This window comes from Xenopus laevis, chromosome 7L, assembly GCF_017654675.1.
Source record: "Xenopus laevis strain J_2021 chromosome 7L, Xenopus_laevis_v10.1, whole genome shotgun sequence".
Lineage (NCBI taxonomy): Eukaryota > Metazoa > Chordata > Amphibia > Anura > Pipidae > Xenopus > Xenopus laevis.
The window spans coordinates 114,583,939-114,606,557 of record NC_054383.1 but is presented as its reverse complement, the minus strand read 5'-3'; the positions used below and the strand labels follow the sequence as shown (position 1 = coordinate 114,606,557).

At 40.2% G+C, this 22,619-nt stretch overlaps 1 protein-coding gene across 2 annotated transcripts in view; it reads right to left on the bottom strand.

Moving 5' to 3' along the window:
* Window positions 1–4,007: 4,007 nt before the first annotated feature.
* LOC121395620 (E3 ubiquitin-protein ligase CBL-like) overlaps window positions 4,008–22,619 on the bottom strand; it is a 31,050-nt gene continuing 12,438 nt past the window's right edge. The window contains exons 2-9 of one of the 2 annotated variants that reach the window (XM_041569586.1): window positions 17,232–17,378; window positions 16,623–16,779; window positions 14,104–14,225; window positions 10,488–10,625; window positions 9,490–9,577; window positions 8,661–8,792; window positions 7,266–7,355; window positions 4,008–4,702 (exon numbers count right to left, since the gene is read on the bottom strand). In XM_041569586.1, the coding sequence (XP_041425520.1) occupies window positions 4,352–4,702; window positions 7,266–7,355; window positions 8,661–8,792; window positions 9,490–9,577; window positions 10,488–10,625; window positions 14,104–14,225; window positions 16,623–16,779; window positions 17,232–17,378 (1,225 nt within the window). In that variant the 3' untranslated portion in view covers window positions 4,008–4,351. The remainder of the gene's footprint in view (window positions 4,703–7,265; window positions 7,356–8,660; window positions 8,793–9,489; window positions 9,578–10,487; window positions 10,626–14,103; window positions 14,226–16,622; window positions 16,780–17,231; window positions 17,379–22,619) is intronic. The other variant, XM_041569587.1, reaches the window with a different exon arrangement.

Below are 22,619 nucleotides of genomic sequence, written 5' to 3'. Positions count from 1 at the left end.
TGAAGGTCTTTGCAATAATGGGGATAAGAAGGCTGAAGTGGACAGGCCTTCCAGATTACTAGACGTTCTCCCAGTGAGCCCAAGAATTGGAGAATTTCCATTAGCCAGCCTTTCTTTTCATCATATGCCTATGTAAAACCCTATTACATTTGGCACTCTTTATATCTAATTGCTATGAAGTTTGTGGGATTTTCTAGTAAGCTCGAGGAGACCCAGTCTAATTCTGTACAGGAGTCCACCTCAAGTTGGATACAAAGTAGAAGTTTATTGGGGTAGTGAACTGTGCAAAGATGCAATATCCACGTTGAAATCAAAGACCTGCACGTCTTCAATTATCTTTAGTAACCGGTTCGTTCTACTGATGGACCAGTCTTCAGCAGTGCAGTACCTCTCAACATGATGTACGATGCCACAGAATGGATACAATTCTCGCAATGGAAAAAATGATGTGTGGTCTTCTTTGCAACCTATGATCAATTAGCCTTAATGGTATATCGCAGGGTTGTCCATCTGGAGGCCAACAGGGTGAATGTGGCCTCCCAATGTATTTTGCCCTTTAGTATGTCTATAGCTTTTAAAAACTGTCTGGCTACAGTAAATGGAAAAATAGAAAATCTTCTAATTAGGTAACATCAGCATGGTATGGCATGTCTACCATAGTGTTTGTACCATTTATTACATTCATCCCCATATATAATAAAAGACACAATATTTGCTCGGTTGCAGTAACCCATAAAAGGTGACCAGTAAATGCTACCTGCTGATTGGTTGCTATGGGTTACTGCTCCTGGGCAAACAGTGACTTATATTAAATAATCCCATTATATCTAATCCTGCGTAGTGTAGACCCTAGAAATCAGGTTCTCTGGTGGGGCACAAGAGGCACACTTCGACACTGGTTACTTTCAAAGTTTGTTTAGCTAAAGGTTGTAATGGCCGGGATGGAGGATGATTTGGTTGGGCACACAGTAGATCAGCAGTTTAGAAGTATCTGGTAGGAATGATCAGGAATGTTCGGAGTATACTAGTTAAAATACAGAAAACATTGCACAGACAGGTTCTATGGCAAATGAAAACACAGCAAAGGGCATCTGGCTAAACATAGAGCAGACACACTCACAAAAGACATCATAACAAAATAAGTGATGTGCTCACGCACTACAACTGCCTTATTATATTGCCTTTTTTATTTACCACCATAAAATATTTGAATAAAACTTGCTGCTACACAATGACATAACAACCCTCACGGAAACTCCATCTTCACTGTAATGCTAATTTTCACCCAAGATGATAATAGGGAAGACTGTAAACTCTGCAGTTGTAGGGACCTCTTTCCTTCTGTGTCTATTAGCATGTCAATCAATCACTGTTACTGACTATATATATATTTATTTATATATATATATATATATATATATATATAAACAAACAACAAAAATGAGCTGTTCGCACACCAGTGAATAGCAATATACCAGGTGCTGCCACAATGTCGAATATTTAACAGTCCAAGGGTAGTTAGCAGCGCACACTGGAGTTTTTTAAAAAATTAATTTATTTATTTAAATTTTAAAAAAGAGCATAATACATGCATCGACGTTTCGGTCCTGGTCTTGGACCGTTATCAAGATCCTTGATAACGGTCCAAGACCAGGACCGAAACGTCGATGCATGTATTATGCTCTTTTTTAAAATTTAAATAAATAAATTAATTTTTTAAAAAACTCCAGTGTGCGCTGCTAACTACCCTTGGACTGTTATATATATATATATATATATATATATATATATATATATATATATATATATATATATATATATATATATATATATATATAGTGGTACAGTCACTACCAGGATACCTGGGAAAGTCCAGGGCAGTGCTTATGTATAATATGTCCCAGGTTCCTAACTGAGGGGTTCCGGGACTGCTAGTCCAGCCTGGGTTTTTTGTGTCTACCTGAGGCACCACAGGTGTATTATTAAAAAAGACAGCTCAAGCCGGGATACGGAGCTCCAGTCTGGGGAAAGACACAGGAAAGCTGCCTGTGTGAGCTCACTGAAAGGACTGAAAACACCTCAAGGTTTGGGAATGTGTCTGTTTTCTGAATGTTCTCTGTTTTGGGGAGGCAGGCGCTGGGCCTACTCCTGGTTAGTTAGGACAACTAAACTGTGTTAGCTGGAAGCCCATTAAGTGGCAAGGATTTTATTTTGAACTGTTAATTTTGTTCATTTTCTGAAAGTGAAAATAAGATGCAGAAAAGAGACTACAATCTCATGTTGTGCTTTACCCCCAGGATGCTGATCCCAGCTGCCTAATCCCTGAAAAAATATATATAATTTCAATAGACAAATACTACTATTACTACATTTCACACGTGTACACAACAACATATACAGAACATAATGATATAATACACTAGTTTTAGTGAGTCATGTGACAAATGATATCACTACTCACCGTTTATAACTGATGACATCACTAGTCACCGTTTATAAGGATATAATTTACAGGATTGATGAGCCTCAAGAAAGGCGAAACTGGTCTGTAGTTGGGAATCTGATCAGCTATTATCCTGGCTTCTGCTTTAAAAACCCAGTGGTTGAGCTTTAGCCTATAAGATAAACCCATGTAAATGGGATTTTCTTGGAGCTTGTTTGGAATTCATTTCCAGGATTGTTTATTTAAATCTGTATGAGGCAGTCTCCTCAACCCTAATGACTTGTATGCAGGATATTCATGAAAACTGAAACTTGTGTATACTTTATTCACTATACAGTATACATAATACACAAGCCATGAATATCCTGTAAATGATATCCTTATAAACGGTGCTTGGTTATAATAGGAGCTTAGTGATGACATTTCTGTCACATTACTCACTGAAACGTGTGTATTATAATAAAGTACCCCCTGTTGCAAAATATGTGGATATTAGAAGCCACCTTGGAATTCCATGACCTGTACAAAAACGAGGCTGAAGGCCTGGAACTTCTCGGTAACTTGTAATATCCTTATATTTTACAAGAGGGGGAACTTTATTCACTATATAATCCTAATAGGAATGAGGTAAACTTAAAGAGGTTGGCAAACAAGCAGATCTTGCCCCCATATGCTCACCTTGAGTGGGAGATATAGAACTAATCCAATTGTGGGCCCAACAATTGGATCACAATTCCCGATCGACATTGGTCGATTTTTTGGATTTAGGGAATGAAGTTACAATCCTTAGAGATTAAAGGTTATTGTAAGAAGATTCAATAATTTAATCTTAAAAATTTTGTAAAATATGGAAGAGCTTTCCCTGTTTTTATTTAAAGAAAGTGTCATTGTGATACAAAATACATTTGCCCTAACAAGTCTGGCTTCTTTAAAGGGATCTAAGTGCTGTTGTTCATCCATACGTGGCTATATTCGTAAAGCAATATTGCTCAATAAAAAATTTCCACAGCTGTTTGCCAAATACCGTTCCTTTAATATAAAGGTCAACTTTCCCTTTCAACAGCCACTTCAGTTCGTTTGATATTTTATCTCATGATTCCCATAAAAGCCTGTGCTTTTTTTTATTTTATTTACACATTTATGCTGATGTCACAATGTTTATTTATCCTGTGTTGTAATACATCTCACATTCTGCTGTGTCACATTTACCTTTGGTACTTCCTTCTGCACAACTTCCAGTCAATATAATAACAGATAGGGCCCAACTAGTGGCCATTTAGTAGCTAAATGTATCCAGGGTTGAACTGGGATGGACTTGATCCTTGCCTTCCCACCAATTGGAAAATGTAAGTTACGGTGAGCGGGGCTGGGGGGAAGGGGCTGGCGGTGGCTGAGTGGGCTGGTGGCAGGGGCCCCAGATGGGGTGTAAGGGCTCTTGGAGTAGTAGCCCTGGTGGGACTTGCAAATCCCAGTCTGACAATGTATATATACGATGCATTGTGACAAAGAGGTTCAGGAGTGAAGTGCTACCCATATAGCAGAAATAAACAGACATTTACCTTGATTATTAACAAATGTGATATTGTGTCAGGTTTATTATTAATGTTCTGTCACTGCACGGAATATCCATATACAACATATTTGCTAACTACCAAAAAGAGCCAGCGTTCCTTGTGTATAAAGTACATTCTATGGGAAATGCAATGTAAAGGAGGGTTAAGTATGTCACAAAAGGTGCACATTTCCACCCAATCAGGTATTCCATAGCAACCAATCAGCAGGTCATCTATTTGAAAGCAAACATCTGATTGGTTGCCATGAATTACTAGACCTGGTGTATACTTTGTGACTTCTATGAAAGCACCCATGTGCTTTCTGCGGGTGTAAGTTGAACATAACGGGGTAGGTCTAAGTACTGTGAAAGGGAGGCTTCCCCCTGTGTCTGTCCCATCTTATCCTTGGTGGGAGCGGTGGAGTCCTGTTCAAGGTTCCTCCGGAGGCTTCTGTTCTTCCAAAGATGACATCATTGGCTTGTAGCTGCAATCTATGGGTTAAAGTCGGCACAACCTGTAGCCCAAACGGGGTCGGTGAATGTGAAAGAGGCAGAGGAGGTGTAGAGGGCATAGAGGGAGCAGAGGCCACAGAGGAGCTCCCAGAGACAGGTGTGGGTGGAAGAGGTCGCTGTCGTATCCACTCTTCTTCTTCTTTCGTTAGGTCAAAAGTTAATGAACTGCTGGCATCACTGGAGGCTGTGATCTGCTGGGACAAGATCACAAAGATGCACAATAAGGTAACAATGCATAGAGTAGCTCTAGTTTGCAGTGGCGTAACTAGATATTACTGGGCCCCACAGCAAATTATTTTTCAGGCCCCCAATATGTTTAGAGGTTGACTTGTTTCTCCAATATTTATTGAAATTGTATATGAATTAGGGCCTCATGGGGCCCCTATACCTCCTGGGCCCCCCTGCAGCTGTAGGGTCTGCTTCCTCTGTAGTTACGCCCCTGCTAGTTTGGTACCAAACATAGGGATGCCAACCTTCATTTTCACATTACAGTAATACCTCAATTTTATGTTTCCTAGGAGACAGTGTCAAAATGGTTTAAAAACAAGTAAAGAGTAAAATCCAGGGGGTAAAATGCTGGTATGGAACCATGAAAAATCATGCTGATTCCAGGAAAAAGTAAAACCAAGGTATTAACTTTAATTACGCTGTATAAATTATTTGAATCTTGTTTCCATCAGTCTGGGAATTCATAATTATAACAAGCAGGCAGCAGCCATTTTGTGGACACTGTTATTAAGACAAGCCTTGTATCATCTCAGAATCTTGTTTGTGCTCCAGAATGGGAGACCTGATGTCCATCCCCAAGCCCTGGATACACAATTAAATGGTGAAGAGAGAGGGGGAATGTGGGGAGAGCAGTGACATCTAGTAAGTGCTGAATGGAAAGTGAAAGTGGCCGTCTCTATGCCTAAGGCATAGAGGAGGGGCAGCCAATATTTGATTGACAGCTGAGATTTTTTACAACAGCTATGAACGCTTTAATAAAAAAAAGAATTTGGATTTCATGTTTAACTTGAAAAGGACTTTTCTTATACAGGTTTTAACATATTGGTGGCAGGTCCACTTTAAGGTCCACTATATACATATGTTTAGGTACATTGTGTTGCACAGGCCATAGGCAATAGAGTAGAAGAGCGGAGTAGTGTTTCCCGCTCGCACACCCTGGTCTTCGAAAGTTCAGCGCCTGGTGCACGGTGTTAAAGGGATCGGCACCCTCCTCAACAAACGATCCAAGAAAACACTTGCACTCAAGGAAAGCAAATGCAGGGTTATACCCTTGCGAATTTTATTCTGCAAACGTGCAACGTTTCGGGGTCAGACCCCTTTGTCAAGCATTTGTAGAATAAAAGGGTATAACCCTGCATTTGCTTGCCAGTGTTTTCTTGGATCAATACAGTAGAAGTCAATACCTATTAGGACTGCCATCTGAAACTATAGTATTAACCATACCACCTAAGTAGAACTATATGTTATATCCCTTTAAATGGCCGATTACAACCAGCAACTCCTGATCTGTCAGAAATCTGGGTTATTTCATTATCAGTAACTTTTTAGCTGGCCATACCCTAATAATGTCAGACACTGACCTACAACCCTCCCCCCCCATGTTGTACAGTTATGGTAACACTACTATGGGATAGTGTGTATAGTATATCAAATTAAGGAACTTGGCATGGTGTGAATAGCAGTGGTTTGCCATTTTAGTTATTCTGCTTATAATAAATCATGTACATTGGTTCCTCTTACCTAGTTATAAAGCTTAGAGATACATGTAATCCCCAAATGTCACCCTTAATGGCCTTAAAAGGATACTGTCATGGGAAAATTCTGCACTGAAATCCATTTTTCAAAAGAGCAAACAGATTTTTTTATATTTAATTTTGAAATCTGACATGGGGCTAGACATATTGTCAGTTTCCCAGCTGCCACCAGTCAGACGACTTGTGCTCTGATAAACTTCAGTCACTCTTTACTGCCGTACTGCAAGTTGCAGTGCTATCACCCCCCCCCCCCCCGCAGCAGCCAAACAGAACAATGGGAAGGTAACCAGATAGCAGCTCCCTAACACAAGATAACAGCTGCCTGGTAGATCTAAGAACAACACTCAATAGTAAAATCCAGGTCCCACTGAGACACATTCAGTTACATTGAGTAGGAGAAACAACAGCCTGCCAGAAAGCAGTTCCATCCTAAAGTGCTTTCTCTTCCTGAAAGCACATGACCAGGCAAAATGACCTGAGATGGAGCCTACACACCAATATTACACTTGCTGGTTCAGGAATTACATTTTATATTGTAGAGTGAGTTATTTGCAGTGTAATTTAAATTTTTTTAATAAATTTTTTTAAATAAAAACGACACCATAAAAATTGTGACAGAATCCCTTTAAGACTGGGCTTTTATAGATAAACAGAAGAAGTCCAACTACGCATCCAGCCCATATCCCATTCTTATTGGTCTTCAGGATGGGTCACCTGTCCACAATGTTTTGCCCCACAGTTTGGCAATTTCTGCTGTAGAATAAGGCAAGGTGGTGTCAAGCAAAGTGGCTACAGCTGTGGAATAGTAAGGCAAGTGGCTATAGCTATAACACAATATAGTAAGGAGGATTGAATAGGGCCAGAGAAAGGATCTGACCTGTGAGTGTAACTGGTTGTAACTGTCTAACAACTGCTTACAAATGTTTTGTCACAAATAATGATGCCCAAACCCAATAAAGGGCAGCCATGGGGATAGTCTTCTGATAGCACTCACCTCTTCTGCTTCTGGCTGGGAAAGTACATGCACTTCTTCTTTTCCATGAATCTCACAGCGGCAGAAAGGGCATGTGTGGCCATCAGACTTCTGCAATGTAAGGCACAGTCAAACTGTCACACCTCGTAAATCTGTCAAATGGCCACCTGGAAACACGAGAGACTTTGCTCCTCTGAGCATTTTTTGCACATTTTTCCCTACACAATTTTGGAAACACCAGCGGTCCAGGGGTTAACTGAATAGGGGTAATTTACAATGCTCCACCCAGTGGCTCCTGGCGCTGCTTTCTGCTTGGAGCACCAGATTTTCAATCCAGTGCTCCATGCAGAGGCAACCCTGGGAGGTGCAAGTTCTGTTAAATGAGCACTAAATGGTGTGTTCTTGCACCTCATATTACTCTAGAACTTGCAACATCCCTGGGGTTGTAAATGCTCCCAAATATGTGGGTGGGGCTGCTTTGTAAATACTGGACATGTAATACTGGCACTTTTTACTCAAAAGATAAATAGGTGGTGGTGTTATGGGGAATTTTGGGTGCTCCTCCACAAGCTAAAATAAACTGTCCTGTGTGCCATCAACCTTAGACAGAAAGACAGACAATAGGTCACTATTGGTAGTGCAAAAGTAAGGGCTAGTGTTTGTGGCCCCATTTCATGCTATTTTTTGTGTACTTCGACTAGGGAATAGTCCAAATTCGATTCAAATTTGTAAAAAATTTGAAAATTCTAATATCAAAATTTATCATGTACTGTCTTTTTAAAAATTCGACTTCGACCATTCGCCATTTAAAACCTGCTGAATTGCTGTTGTAGCCTATGGGGGACCTCCTAAAACTAGGGATGCACCGAATCCAGGATTAGGTTCGGGATTCGGCCTTTTTCAGCAGGATTCGGATTCTGCCGAATCCTTCTTCCCTGCCGAACCGAATCCGAATCCGAATCCTAATTTGCATATGCAAATTTGGGTCGGGGAGGGAAATCGCGTGACTTTTTGTCACAAAACAAGGATGTCTAAGATGTTTTTCCCTCCGACCCCTAATTTGCATATGCAAATTAGGGTTCGGATTCGGTTCAGTATTCGGCCGAATCTTTCACGAAGGATTCGGGGGTTCGGCCGAATCCAAAATAGTTGATTCGGTGCATCCCTAACTAAAACCCATTTGGAGTCAATTGGCGGACTTTGAAAAATCTAATGTTTTTTTGGGAAAAACTTTGAATCAAATTCGATCAAATGTGCTATTTCTTCGGTTCGAATAATTTGGCCGAATACGGACCTTTTCGACCAAAAAAAAAACTTCAACTTAATTTCAGTTGGTCTTTTTGAATTCAAATTTCAAAGTTTTTTCAATTGGAAATTGGACCCTTGATAAATATGCCCCTTAGTGTTATCGCTTACCTGCCATGCTAAGAGGCAGTCATTACACAGCAAGTGCCCGCACGGCTTTATCCGGACATTCTTCTCATTGTCAACACAGATCTTGCAGAGCTCAAAGGAGGAACCCATCTGGGAATATAGGTCCCATTGTTCCTACAGAAGAAACAAGTAGGTGAGGTTATGGGAAATGTAAGGAATAAGGTATACAGGGACTGGGAGAGCAAACACATCTACTATCTTGATTTATGAAATATATATATATACTTATATACTATTATATACACGGGGCTCTTCTCTTCACGTCTCCAGATGCAGAAGAACTACATGTCCTAGTATCCCCCTCCTATAATGAACGGCATAGAGGAATTTAGTACAGGTATGGGATCCATTATCCGGAAACCCGTTATCCAGAATGTTCCGACTTACGGAAAGGCCATCTCCCATAGACTCCATTGTAAATCAAATAATCCACATTTTTTAAAATGATTTCCTTTTTCCCTGTAATAATAAAACAGTACCTTGTACTTGATCCAAACTAAGATATAATTAATCATTATTGGAAGCAAACTCATTTTATTGGGTTTATTTAATGTTTACATGATTTTCTAGTAGACTTAAGGTATGAAGCTCCAAATTACGCAAAGACCCCTTTTCCGGAAAACCCTAGGTCCCGAGCATTCTGGATAATAGGTCCCATACCTGTATTTGCAGTTCTGCAGCAACTTAATTTAAGCGCTACAGGTTTAGACCCTGATGGAATCTATATTGTCTGCAATGCAAATGACATGCAAAAGAAACACAGTAATGCGGAGATAGACTGGACAAAATGGTTCGACCGGCTTCTACTCACCTGTGACACCTGAACCTTGGGGCCTGCCGAAGGGTTGCTTAGTTCTGATAAATCGGGATTGTTGCTCACGCCATTAGGGTGTAAATACCTGCAGCAGTGAAACAGAGTGTTTAAGGCACCAATTTTGAATTCTATAGTTTATACTTGATGGGTATTCAGCGGCAGGTGGGCTTTTTCTACTGAGTTATCATTAGTACAGCTTATTTATCCATCCTCTGTGCTCTTTTACTATAGACTGTAAACTCTGCACTGCTGTCCTTTAAAGGAGACCTTAACCCTAAAAATGAATATAGCTAAAAATGCCATCTTTTATATAATGAACTTATTGCACCAGCCTAAAGTGTCAGCTTGTCAATAGCAGCAATGATCCAGGACTTCTAACTTGTCACAGGGGGTCACCATCTTGGAAAGTATCTGTGACACTCACATGCTCAGCGGGTCCTAAGCAGAAAATGAGCTTCCCCTGTAATATAAGCTGATGCTACAGGGCTGGTTTTAAAATTCTGATGCTAATTGCACTAGTTTCTGTGCTGCCATGTAATAAATATCTGTATTAATTACTAATCAGCCTTATATTGTGACATTTCAATTCTATGTCTACTGTATATTGTGAGTGGGTCCCTAAGCTCAGTAAGTGACAGCAGCACAGAGCATGTGCACTGAATCAGCAGAAAAGAAGATGGGGAGCTACTGGGGCATCTTTGGAGACACATATCGTTACTGCTAAAGGGCTGTGGTTGCCTTGGGCTGGTACAGAAGCACAAAACATAATGTACAACATTTCTAGCTTAGTTTTTTAGTTAGGCTTTAGATCTCCTTTAAGTGAAAAACTGATAGGATGATCTGTCTATAGCTGATATGGGTGGTGTGGGACCTGCACCCCTCTCCCATACAGAGGAGTTGTGACCATGGGGTCTGCTCCCTTATAATTACACCACTGCTAGCAGGGGACTGCCTGGCTCTTCAGGGCCCCTTCCCCCCTTTCGCCCCAAACTTACAGCCCCTCCTTCTCTCCTTCCAGAAGTGCCACATATAAAGGCTTATCGTGTGGGATGGTCTGTACAATATCTCTTTTTGACGTCACATAACCAATAGCCCATTGACCAAGGTGTGTGCAGCTTAGTCTGAATATGTAACTGTGGGAAACAAGGAGACTTTGGTTAATGGACACAAAATGTCAGTTTAGATCTGTATTCATTGGTGTGAATGACTAAGGTATAAGCACATAACAGGGTGTATTTATCATAAAATGCAAATGGAGTTCAAAATAGTTCAACAGAGGAATTATTTGCCTTCTTCTTCTGACTCTTTCCAGCTTTCAAATGGGGGACACTGACCCCCATCTAAAAGCAATTGTGCTGTAAGGTGACAAAGTTATCGTTATCACAGCTTTTTATCACTCATTTTTCTATTCAGCCTCCTATTCACATTCCAGTCTCTTATTGAAATCAATGCATGGTTGCGTAATTTGGACCCTAGCAACCAGATAGCTAAAACCGCAAACTGGAGAGCTGCTGAATAAAAAGCTAAATAATTCTAAAGCCACAAATAATAAAAAAAAATAAAAACAAATGCAAATTGTCTCAGAATATCACTCTCTACATTATACGTAGGGGCCCATTTACTTAGTTCGAGTGAAGGAATGGAGGAAAAATATATGGGCTACTACGACCTTCGACTTCGAATCGAACGTTTTCAACTATAAAACGTTCGACTATTCGACCATTCGATAGTCGAAGTACTGTCTCTTTAAAAATTTCTACGACCCCCTAGTTCGCCACCTAAAACCTACCGAGGCCAATGTTAGCCTATGGGGAAGGTCACCATAGGCTTCCTAACAATTTCCTGATCGAAGGAATATCCTTCAATCGATGGATTAAAATCCTTCGAATCGTTCAATTCGAAGGATTTAATCGTTCGATCGCAGGAATAGCGCAAAATCCTCGATATTCGACCCTAGGTAAATGTGCCCCTAACAGTTAATATTAAAGTGAACAACCCCTCTAATGCGGGGGAAAAGTCCACTTTGCTCAATGCACTTGCAGCACTTCTAAAACACTTAATGGCCAAAAGTATGTGAACGCATGAACACCACACCCATATGTGTTTGTTGAACATGTCAAAACCTTAGGTCTTAATTTGATGTTGGTATGAGTAGTCTTTGTAGCTATAACAGTCTGACCACTTCTGGGAAGGTTTCCATTTGATTTTAGAACATGACATGGTAGTGTTTTTAGGCACCTGCCAAATTCGGATTAGTCTATCATACTGCCAGATGGTCAAGCTTGATTGATCAGTCCAGAGAAGATGTTTTCCATAAACCAATGGTGGCTGCTTCAAGCTCACACTACTTGGCATTGCACATGGCGATTTTAGGCTTGGTCACATGAACCCAGTTCATGAAGCTCAATGAATACTTCTGCTTAGTACTTGGTACTTGGTAGTCAGTGTTGCACCAGAGGGCAACCATTTTATGCACAACATGCTTCAACAGTTACAGTATGTTCTGCAAGTTTGTGTGGCCTACTGCTTAACAGATGAGCTGCTCTAGCTCCTGGACAGAAATTTGTTGGAAAGGTGGCATCCTATGACACTGCCATAATGAAAGTCATTGTGTTCTTCAGTGCCACCCATTCTATAACAAATGTTTATCTAAAAAGATTGCATGGCTGTCTGCTTAATTTTATGCAACTGTAATTAATGGGTTGAGCTGAAATAGCCAAACCCATTAATTAGATTTAGTGTTAGAACATTTTTTCCTCTTTCAGATTAAGAACTCTTTTGCAACTTCTCCTTTTTGTGTATCCAAGTTTCATTCGGTGGCTAAAACCAACCTATAATCAAGTATAGGGAATTAGAACAGTCACTAGAACCGTCGTAGAGTGAGAACAATCTATAACCAATCTTAACCAGTCTTAAAATCCTCCGATTTGTTCGGCATTTTGGTCAAATTTGGTGGATTAGCTTCTGTGAATGATGGTCAAACAGACATCCCTCTATATGGCCCATGGGGCAGATTCGGTCAGATGAAGAAGTATGGCCACCGTTAGGATATTATACGTTAGAACACAGTAAGGATATTCATGGAAAAAGACCAATGTGAGCCCATTCGAAGCATTAGCAGAAACAACAATTAAATCCATGTCATTAAAAAGATAATGATCAGTTCTGGACATTTTGAAGACCATAATTTACTTTTCCCCCATATGACAACAATATGACAAATAAAATCTTTAGAAAGCCAGGACTAGATTGACATTTCCCTTATACAGAGTCAGCTGATGTTCCAGCATTTAGTCCATAATAATATTTTCAATACTTTGAAGTTGTAATTAGCATACAGTTAGATGAATAAGCATTAGGAAACGTAATTAGATTCTATACAGCAGATCTATTTACTGATACATTCCAAGCATGGCATGCATTTCTGGGAAGAGAATAATGCCCAATAAGCCTGAATGAATGGTTGAAGGTGATATAATTACAAGGGGCAATTTGTAGCATGAAGCAGAAAGCCAAGTTGCGTAAATGTCAACTAAACCAAAAATACAAGTTGATCCAGTATGAAAATGTTTTCGGTAACATTCACAAATAGGGAATGTGGGTGACAGTTCTGAGGCTTTGGCAGAAGTTGTTTGATATTGTGTGCAACCATAGCTCCTTAATTGAGAAGAATATTATGGCTGCCATACACTGATTCATTGGATATGCTCTGTGGTCAAAGAACCCACAGGTTGCTAAACAGACAGAGAGCATACGTGTTTCAGGGCTAGTATCCGATATGCCCCCAAAATCAAGTGGTTTCACTCTGGACTGACAGTAGTTCCAGCAATGAGTCATTTGAGCTGTACTTGGTTTTGTACTTTCCCAGATTTAGTTGGGCAGCTCAAACGATTTTGACCACACTGACCAATTGCCTGTGAAGGTATAAGGAAGCGGGTTGGTTCCTGTAGATAGTCAAGATACTGTATTTGTTCCATTAAAAAAGTTAATATACTGTTCCGCCATGTTCCTCTTCACTTTCCGGAGCTCTGATCATTAGAGGCTGTTGGCCTGAAAGAACTGAACAATGGGTAATAGCCATGAACGGGTATGGTCTCTGGCACAGTCTGTTGGTGTGAACACTGTAAGGAACATCTGGTGTATGGCCACATGTCAAACCAGTTTAACTTCTGCTGTACACCCAAAAAAAACAAGAGAAGGACTGCAAGTGGTAGGGTCTAGCTCAAGTGAAAATATGGCTGCAGAGCATTGACTGCAGCACAGAAGCCACATATGTCATAAGACTACTCAAACCAGGCTGCATTTCTACTATGGCTTTAAATGCCCTTAAATAAGTATTTCAATGTGTTTATACTGCAGTGAAAGGGCGTTTGGGGTCCTTCCATGCCTGAGCCTTTGCAAAAGTAGTAACTGAATTTACACAGTCTCAGTATGGCCAGTGTTTGTATCATGTTGAGAACTCTTTCAAGCTGCAGAATCAGGTTTCCTCTCACCTTCGTTTGTGTTCCATTCAATAATCAACCTGTTCTGTTGTCCGATATCTCAGACAGCCAGCCTTACTTATTATTCTATAAATACATGACCTGATTTAACCTCCCTGCTGAATCATACCTGCCAGGTTTCTGGATGTGGCTCTTCAGGTGCTCTCTGACCTCATCGTACGTAAGGAATGCCATATAGCCAGGGTGTGTAACTGCAAGAAGCATCCAGTTCTGCAGGAGAGTGTTCCAAGGCTGAATGCAAGATAGAATGGTAAGTATATAGCAGTGATAGATGGGAAGGTTAAGGACATAATGCTGGACATCAAGAAACATGGCAATATAAAGTGCAACCTATTGCAACCAGCACTGAGCCATACACTACAAAGTGACACAAGGAACATACAATGTCATATGCAGAACACAATAATGTTAAGGTTACCATATGCAGGCCAACATTAGCTGCCAACCCAACCATGTCAAATGGATTAAGCAAGTATTGGTGCACATATAAGGCACAATGATGTCCTGTCCAACTGATATCTAGAGACTGATTGTATAAATATCCTGCAGCTCTGAAAATCCCAAATGAATACATTGTGTCCCAATAGGTCTTAATAGGCTCCTATTATGATCTGATTACTGGTGCAGGGGAGAAAGAGGTGGCTCTACAAATCTGGCCCACCACTGGGACCTTGTCAAAGAAGCATATGTTTGAATGTATGATTAGTTTTAGGCTCATGGCACTCATGGTCTTCTCCAGGAAAATCATGGCATTTTACTGCAGACAAGTCCTTTCCTATGAAAAGAAAACACACTTTTGCTGATAGGTGGGTATTACATATGAGCAAATGTGGAATCAAGTGTTCAGAATGGATATCTTCCATCATAACTGCCTGCCATAGATAGCACCAGAACCACTATAATGGGTGAAAAGCTGGAACTGTTGTAGGGGGAGATTAGAACATTTTAGGTCTGGGGCACTTTTTTGGTGGGAGTCTTTTTGGATCTTCCTGCTCCATGGAAAAATATTGTAGTTTTGGAATATTTCTTTTTCTGACAAACAGGATACATATTCTAGATATATATTTATAAAACAAGCAGGATTGTTTATCCTATATCTAATATTTACCGCACTGCTACTTTAAAAGCCTGCAGCTGATTAACAAAACATAAGAGAAAAGGTAGCTTAAGATGGCAATAAACTGCCTAATATTTCCTGCCAACTTGGACTCTGTTGAGAAACTTATTTTTGTATAGACTTTAACGATGGTCTCCTCAACTGATATCTGGTCAAGGCTAGGCAAGACAAAGGGGTAAATTTATCAAAGAGTGAAGTTCCGCCACTAGAGTGAAATTCCGCAGCTCTCCATTCATTTCTATGGGATTTTGAAAGGCGTATTTATCAATGGGTGAAAGTGAAATTTCACCCTTTGATAAATACGTCTTTAAAAACCCCATAGAAATGAATGGGAAGTGGCGGAATTTCACTCTAGTGGCTGAACTTCACTATTAACTTTACTCTTTGATAAATATACCCCATAGTTGCTGTAAAATCTTGTCACTGATGACACCTGACTATGGATGCTGAAGGATTTTTTCTAGTCTTTAATTCAGTGTTTATTTGATTTCTATTACTCAAGCCTCTTCTACAAGTTCCTAAAATCCTTAATTCATAACAAGGTTAAAAATATAGGTAAACATTGTAGGATCAGCCATTCAGCAATAGTTTCAAGAATTCAAGAACAAATAAGTTTTCACCCCTATCATTCCCTCTCATTCTAACTGACCTTCAAGCTGGGTTTACAGATTCATCTAGGGCAAATAGGCTTTATCTGTAAATTAGCCTTCAGGCTTAGCACCCTCATCCACTGCTCCAGGGACCACCAGGAGGGCCAGCCCCAATGTTTAGGAACCAGATTTGTTCCACCACCTGGGTAGCAGTTGTGGTTGAAAAAGGTGACAATGAAATCAGCATCAGCTAAATTTGGATGCCACGCCAATCCTTCAAATAAAAATACATCTCAGCTAGCGTTCAGCATCCATACATTCAGCTAGTAAGCAGTGCATGGACCTTTCTATTGTGTGTCAGACTACCAAACAAGAAGATCTTTGGCTGATTTTGCTGCCCAAGTGTTGGCCAAATAATTGCTAATAATGAAAATGTAACCTTTAGATGATATAGGGTTTGTGTACACCAGCTATAAACTGCATCCACTATAAGATACAGTAAGTGTTTCAGCCTCAGCCAATGTGATTTTCCAGCCTCCCAATCAATCCTGGAAGCTCCAAACAAATACTGAATCAAGAGGGCATAGTTTTCAGCCAGAAAGAGTAGTAGAGTTTGTAGCCAATGACTGTCCATGTATGGGCATATAAGTGACGTCACAATTATAATAACGTCACAGTAGTCTGTGTTTGAATATATTAAGAAATAATAGTAACAAGATTATGAATACATGAATTACAAGAACATTTTATTTGAGGTTTCACTGTATTTGGTTTGTGTTATCATAATGGATTAACAGTATAATGAGAAAGAACTTACTTATGTGGGATGCACTGAAAGAAGCACAGACCTGTCGGGCTCCTTCTACTTTTGTTACTCTTATTTGCATTGCCCCTGATTACAAAAGGCAGGAATGGCTGTACCTGAAACAGTCTTGTGAAGATGTCAAACTCAAACACTGATACGTAGTCATTGCACGTGAGGTCTACTGTGCTGTGCAGGGCAGACTCCAGAGGCCCAGAACCAACTGGGTGCACAAGGTTAAGTCCTGCTCGGAACTCACTCCATTGCACTAGGCACCTGTTAAAGTAACATACAGAGGTGCCGTGTTAGTCATTGAAAGGGACACTAAGCTCTAAAGTCAGATGTACAGGGGATATTCTATGTATCACAGTCGTCTTTGAAAAAAAAAAGTGATTACAAATGGGGTATAATCTAATGTAATGATTAAAGGGAGACTGTAAAGATGCTGAAAACAATATATGGGCACTGTGGCTTTTTTTGTCATGTAAAAGATTTTTCCCATGTCTGATAGACCCTTTGCTTATTAAGGCTGAACTAAAATTCAGCCATTTTCTGAATAAACTGTCCACTGGAAGGGACTCCATCAGAGGCAGAGGACATCAGAGTAATCACAACTGCTCCCAGTGATAAACACAAATATGGGTTCCCTGCCCACCCTTTCTCACACCCTTGTGAAGACATTTTTGCCGGGCCATTCCCAGCATTTCCTCTGTTTCACTGTTACTTACCTTTGCCCAAATGTGTTTGTCCAGAACTGTGAGGCTTCAGGTTTGGAGATTTTATATGTGTTCCCTTGAAATTTTCCCCCAGGAAACAGGGCTTTGAGCTCTGCGAGAATGTGGCTGAAAATCAGTGACAGCTTGGTGAGGTTTCTCCTGTGATAGAGACAAAAATATTGTTAGAGAACAATCAAGGCTGGTTTTGTAGATACAGTATATCCAAATCAAATGGCCTGCTTGTGTCCTTAAAAATGTTTCCCTTATGCAATCAATGGAAGATTAATGACATTTGGGGCCCTAGGCTACATCCACACAGGGCCCCCTTCTAGGCTACTGCTGGGTCTCAATGCGTGCAGATCCAGGTTTTCGTGTGCCCAAGTGACGTCACTGGATCTGCATGCAAGCACCTTGTCTGCCTTCTTCTCCCAGCAGGTAGACCGGACCAAGCAGCACAAATAAAAATAAATATTACAAGAAAAGACATGGGTAGTGATGGGCGAATTTATTCGCCAGGCGCGAATTAGTGCGATTCGCCGCCAGCGAATAAATTCGCGAAACGCCCGCGAAAATTCGCTGCCGAAATTTTTTTCCCCTGGCGTTGAAAAAAACGGGTGCCAGCGTCAAAAACGGGCGCGGCCTCAAAAACAAGACGCTGGCGCCATTTCGCGAATTTCACAGAAAATTAGCGAATTTTTCGGTGAAACAAAACACCGCACATCACTAGACATGGACATTTATCCTCCCCTGTATGCAATAATGGACAAGGAAAGCGCCTTGCTATTGAAGTACTGATAATCTTGTTTTTATGGTCTCCTAAGTTCCAAGTCCTATCCTTCAGAAACACATCTGGACTAAAGCTGCCTGTACCTATCTCAGACAAGAGAGGGGAGAAGGAAATAGAGCATTTAGGGGAGAGGGAGAGAAATAATTGGAGAGGTAGAAAGGACCAGAGAACAAAGCCTTTTGCACTGTTTCTGACCTCCCCCTAGCGGGGCCACAAGAACAAAAAGGTACACTTGAGGGGGGTCGGAGAGGGCTTTGCTGCAGCGAGGCACCTTACGGGGTGGGGGCACTGTGGCAGCAGACCCAGTAGGCCCAGCACCCCAATCCAATGCTGGAAAGGGGAGAAGTGAGAAGAATGGATGAAGTAGAAGTAAAACTTGGTTTTTGGTAACACGTCTCTTGGTGGGCCACCAATACCACAGTTCAACGCTGTCCAAAAGTGTTAAGACTGTAAAAAATCAAATATAATATGAAATTAAATGAACTGGGAAAGCGGGTACCAGTGGATGAATACATATGGTTCAAAACTGCTGTGGTGCACCACCCACTAACCTTATTCACATTTACAAGATCTTAAGAGCGATAATATAAAATGTTCCCAGTGACCTACTGCAGCTCCTGGGCTTATGACATTCTCCTTCTCCATGACTAAATCTCCATAAACTGTTTGAGGAACTGATAAACTCTGCTCTGTTTTCTTTTTTGCATAGGCAAAATGATCATGCCATTCAGGAACTAGATAAACCTTTTTATGGTGCCAAGCAGGTAGTAAGAACAAAGCAAATTCATTTATACAGGCCATAAAAAAAACAAGGAAATGAAAGTTCAATTCAAAGTAATAGCAGTAAGTGCTGAAGGAAGCTCTGAGCTATTATTTTGCAATTGTTACCCCATGTCAGAAGGCTGCTGCATGTCCCTAGCGGCAATATACAACTCCCAGTGACCCTCCCCTTTATAACATTCTTATAAGCCCAACACATAGATATTGTGCCCTTAGGTCTAAGCAAATTTAGTACAGGTATGGGACATGTTATCCAGAATGCTCTGGACCTGGGACTTTCCAGATAATGTAATTTTCAATCATTTGTATCTTCATACCTTAAAGGAACAGTAACACCAAAAAATGAAAGTGTTTTAAAGTAATGAAACTACAATGTTCTGTTGCTCTGCACAACTGGTGTGTTTGCTTCAGAAAGATGACTATAGTTTTTATAAACAAACTGCTGTCTAGCCATGGGGCAGCCAAAGCTTAAAAAGGACAAAAGGCACAGGATACACATCAGAAAACAGATAATCTCTGTAGTATACAAATGGGATTCTTCAGAACGTATCTGTTATCTAATGAGTATCCTGAGCTTGAATGGCTGCCCCCATGGCTACACAGCAGCTTGTTTATATAAACTATAGTAGTGTTTTTGGAGTAAACCCCACAGTTTTACCAGTCAGGGCAACAGTACATTATATTGTCATTCATTTTATACACTTTAATTGTTGGTGTTATCGTTCTTAAGTCTACTAGAAAATCATGTAAACAATAAATTAACCCAACAGACTGGTTTGGCTTCCAATAAGTATTAATTATTTCTAAGTTTGGATCAAGTACAATCTACTGTTTTATTATTACAGAGAAAAAGGAAATCCTTTTTAAAAGTTTGGCTTATTTGGATAAGATGGAGATAAAGTGAAATGGCCTTTCTGTAATTTGGAACTTTCTGGATAACGGGTTTCCAGATAATGGATCCCATACCTGTAATGCACATGCCACCAGTCTGTACACATGCATGGATGCTGTTGGCCACCAGAATGGTATATCCAGAAAAAAAGCCAAATGAAGCACATGGAGGAGCCCATATGTGGGCTCTTTCCTAATCTGCACAGTTCTTGCATTAACCTGTCCTTAACCATGTAAGATACATGCTATGCACCATTTATGTTAAACACCTCTGCATCTCATTACAGAGTTTAGTGTGGAATCTTATTACAGGGCAAGGGAAGATAGGTTATTACATACAGTGCCTCCCAACATGCATGCCTGCTTGTAACTGCATCTCTGGGTGGGTCAAATAGCAATTTAACATGATCCGTTGGTCACTGTGCTAGTCTGGAATTTCCAGTGTTAATATGAGCTGCAGGGAGGGTAACTGTGCCACTAGGAGCTTAAATTAGTAAATCCATCTTGGAATAAACTCATATACAAGGTGCTGACGCGGGCAGCAGAATTGTAGCAAAGTGAGTGTAACTTAGTTATGCTTGCACAGTCTAATGGAATATTGTTTGGGGCCCTTACTTTTTCCGTAACTTTTGTGTGAATTATATCTGCTATTTGGTTGCTATGTCTCAACTTATCCTAGCAGCCAGGCAGTGCTTAGAATGACATAATGATACATGGGAGAGATTGAAATACAAAATAACTTTTATTTAAAAAAAAAAACAAATATAAATCTAGCCTCAGACTTTATTTCCTTCGTGGTTGCTGGGATTGGTGATCTTACTTTCCTCCACCCCAAAACTAGATAACATTTAAAACTCCAGGTTAGAGAAATGCAGACTTAAAGGGCAAATAGTTATAAAAACACACAAAATAAAAGAAGACCAACTGCATATGATCTCAGAATATCAATGTCTACTTTTCATATAACTATTCTAAAGCATGCTATATCTGGATACTGCATAGGGGTTATAAACTAGCCCAGTATTCATTCATACCAGGGGTACAAAATACAAACCCGTAGTGGTGAAGCTGCTCTTGTTCTCTTCATACTGTTTCAAACTGTCACAGTCTTATCTCACATCCTCACATCAGATGGAGCTCATGCCCATTATCTCTTTACTGTTATCATATACGGAAATCCTGCTGCTTTGCAGATAAGGTCACATTTTGTTTCTCTGCTGACATCTAACATGAATGGCAGACAAGGTGCATCCACCACGTCAGCCATTACCATAAAACTCTAAAGCATAAAGTTATCACTTGCAGTGTCGGACTGGGACACCAGAGGCCCACCCAAAAACCTTTGACCAGGGGCCCACCAAGTAATCTTAGACCAGGGGCCCACTCTCAGTACTATTATTCTTCCTCTCCTCACTCAACCTCTATTCTCCTAGTCTCTTTTCTTTTCATACTATAATCTATTATTCCATCTATTTCGCTACTTTGTTCTGATTGAAATAGGGAATGACCATGAAATAGGCCAAATGTTTAGCAGCATGAGTGCCACTGACACCTGGGCCCACCAGGACCGTTCCTGGTATCCCTGTGGGCCAGTCCGACACTGATCACTTGGCTACTGATATATTATTGGCCTAGCCCCTCCCTCTTAATCCAGATAAAACACTACTTGGCAGGATCATTGATCCATCCTAAGAATCCTTCTCCTACTCTCAGCGTTGGACTGGCCCACCGGGATACCAGGAAAAGTCCAGGTTGGCCCAGGTGTCAGTGGGCCCTTGTGCTGCTAAACATTTGGCCTATTTCATGGCCATTCCCTATTTCTATGAGAAAAAGACGCTAAATAAATGGAATAATCGATTATAATATGTAAAGAAAAAAGACTAGGAGAATAGAGGTTGAGTGAGGAGAGGAAGAATAATAGTACTGAGAGTGGGCCCCTGGTCTAAGGTTTTTTGGTGGGCCCCTGGTGTCCCAGTCCGACACTGCCTACTCTACTATATCATTCAATAATGGAAAGGGGTTCTAACTGATTAAACTGTTGACATTTAATACATTAGTCAATACATTTCTTAAAGGCGTGATTCACCTTTAATCTAACTTTTAGTATGTTATGGGATGGCCATTTTTCAATGTATCTTCATTATACATTTTCTATAGTTTTTGAATTATTTGCCTTCTTCTTCTTCTGACTCTTTCCAGCTTTTATATGGGGGTCACTGACCCTATCTAAAAAAAACAAATGCTCTGTAAGGCTACACATTTATTGTTACTTTTTTATTACTCATCTTTCTAGTCAGGTCCTTTCCTATTTATATTGCAGTCTCTTATTCAAATTAGTGCAGGGTTGCTAGGGTAATTTGGACCCTAGAAACCAGATCGCTGAAACTGCAAACTGGAGAGCTGCTATTTAAAAAGCTAAATAACGCAAAAACCACAAATAATAAAAAATTAAAAACAAATGCAAATTCTCTCAGAATATACACCCTACATCATATTAAAAGTTAATGCAAAGGTGAACAACACCTTTAACAGCAGCAGCTTCAGCTCCTAATGATCATGCTAAGGTTTTCTAATGTCAACTGTTGATACATTATTTAATACATTTTCTAACAGCAGCAGCTTTAACCCCAACTAAACATTCACCCTGGACTTTTGTAGAGTCAACAGTTGATACATTTATTGATATTATATTTCTTAATAGCAGCAGCTTTAACCCCAACTGACCTTGCTCCCTGAACTTCACTAACAATAACTGCTACAATAGATACATATTACTTGCTACATTTTGTAACCGCAGCAGCTTCAGCTCCTACTGAACAAGCTCTCTGAGACTTGTATCAATTAATGTAACAAAATATGTTTAGAGCACCAGCAACCTAACGGAGCTTCTACTTGTGGGAGAGGAAAGGAGACAAGGGGAAATCTTTTTTTTTATGTAGACT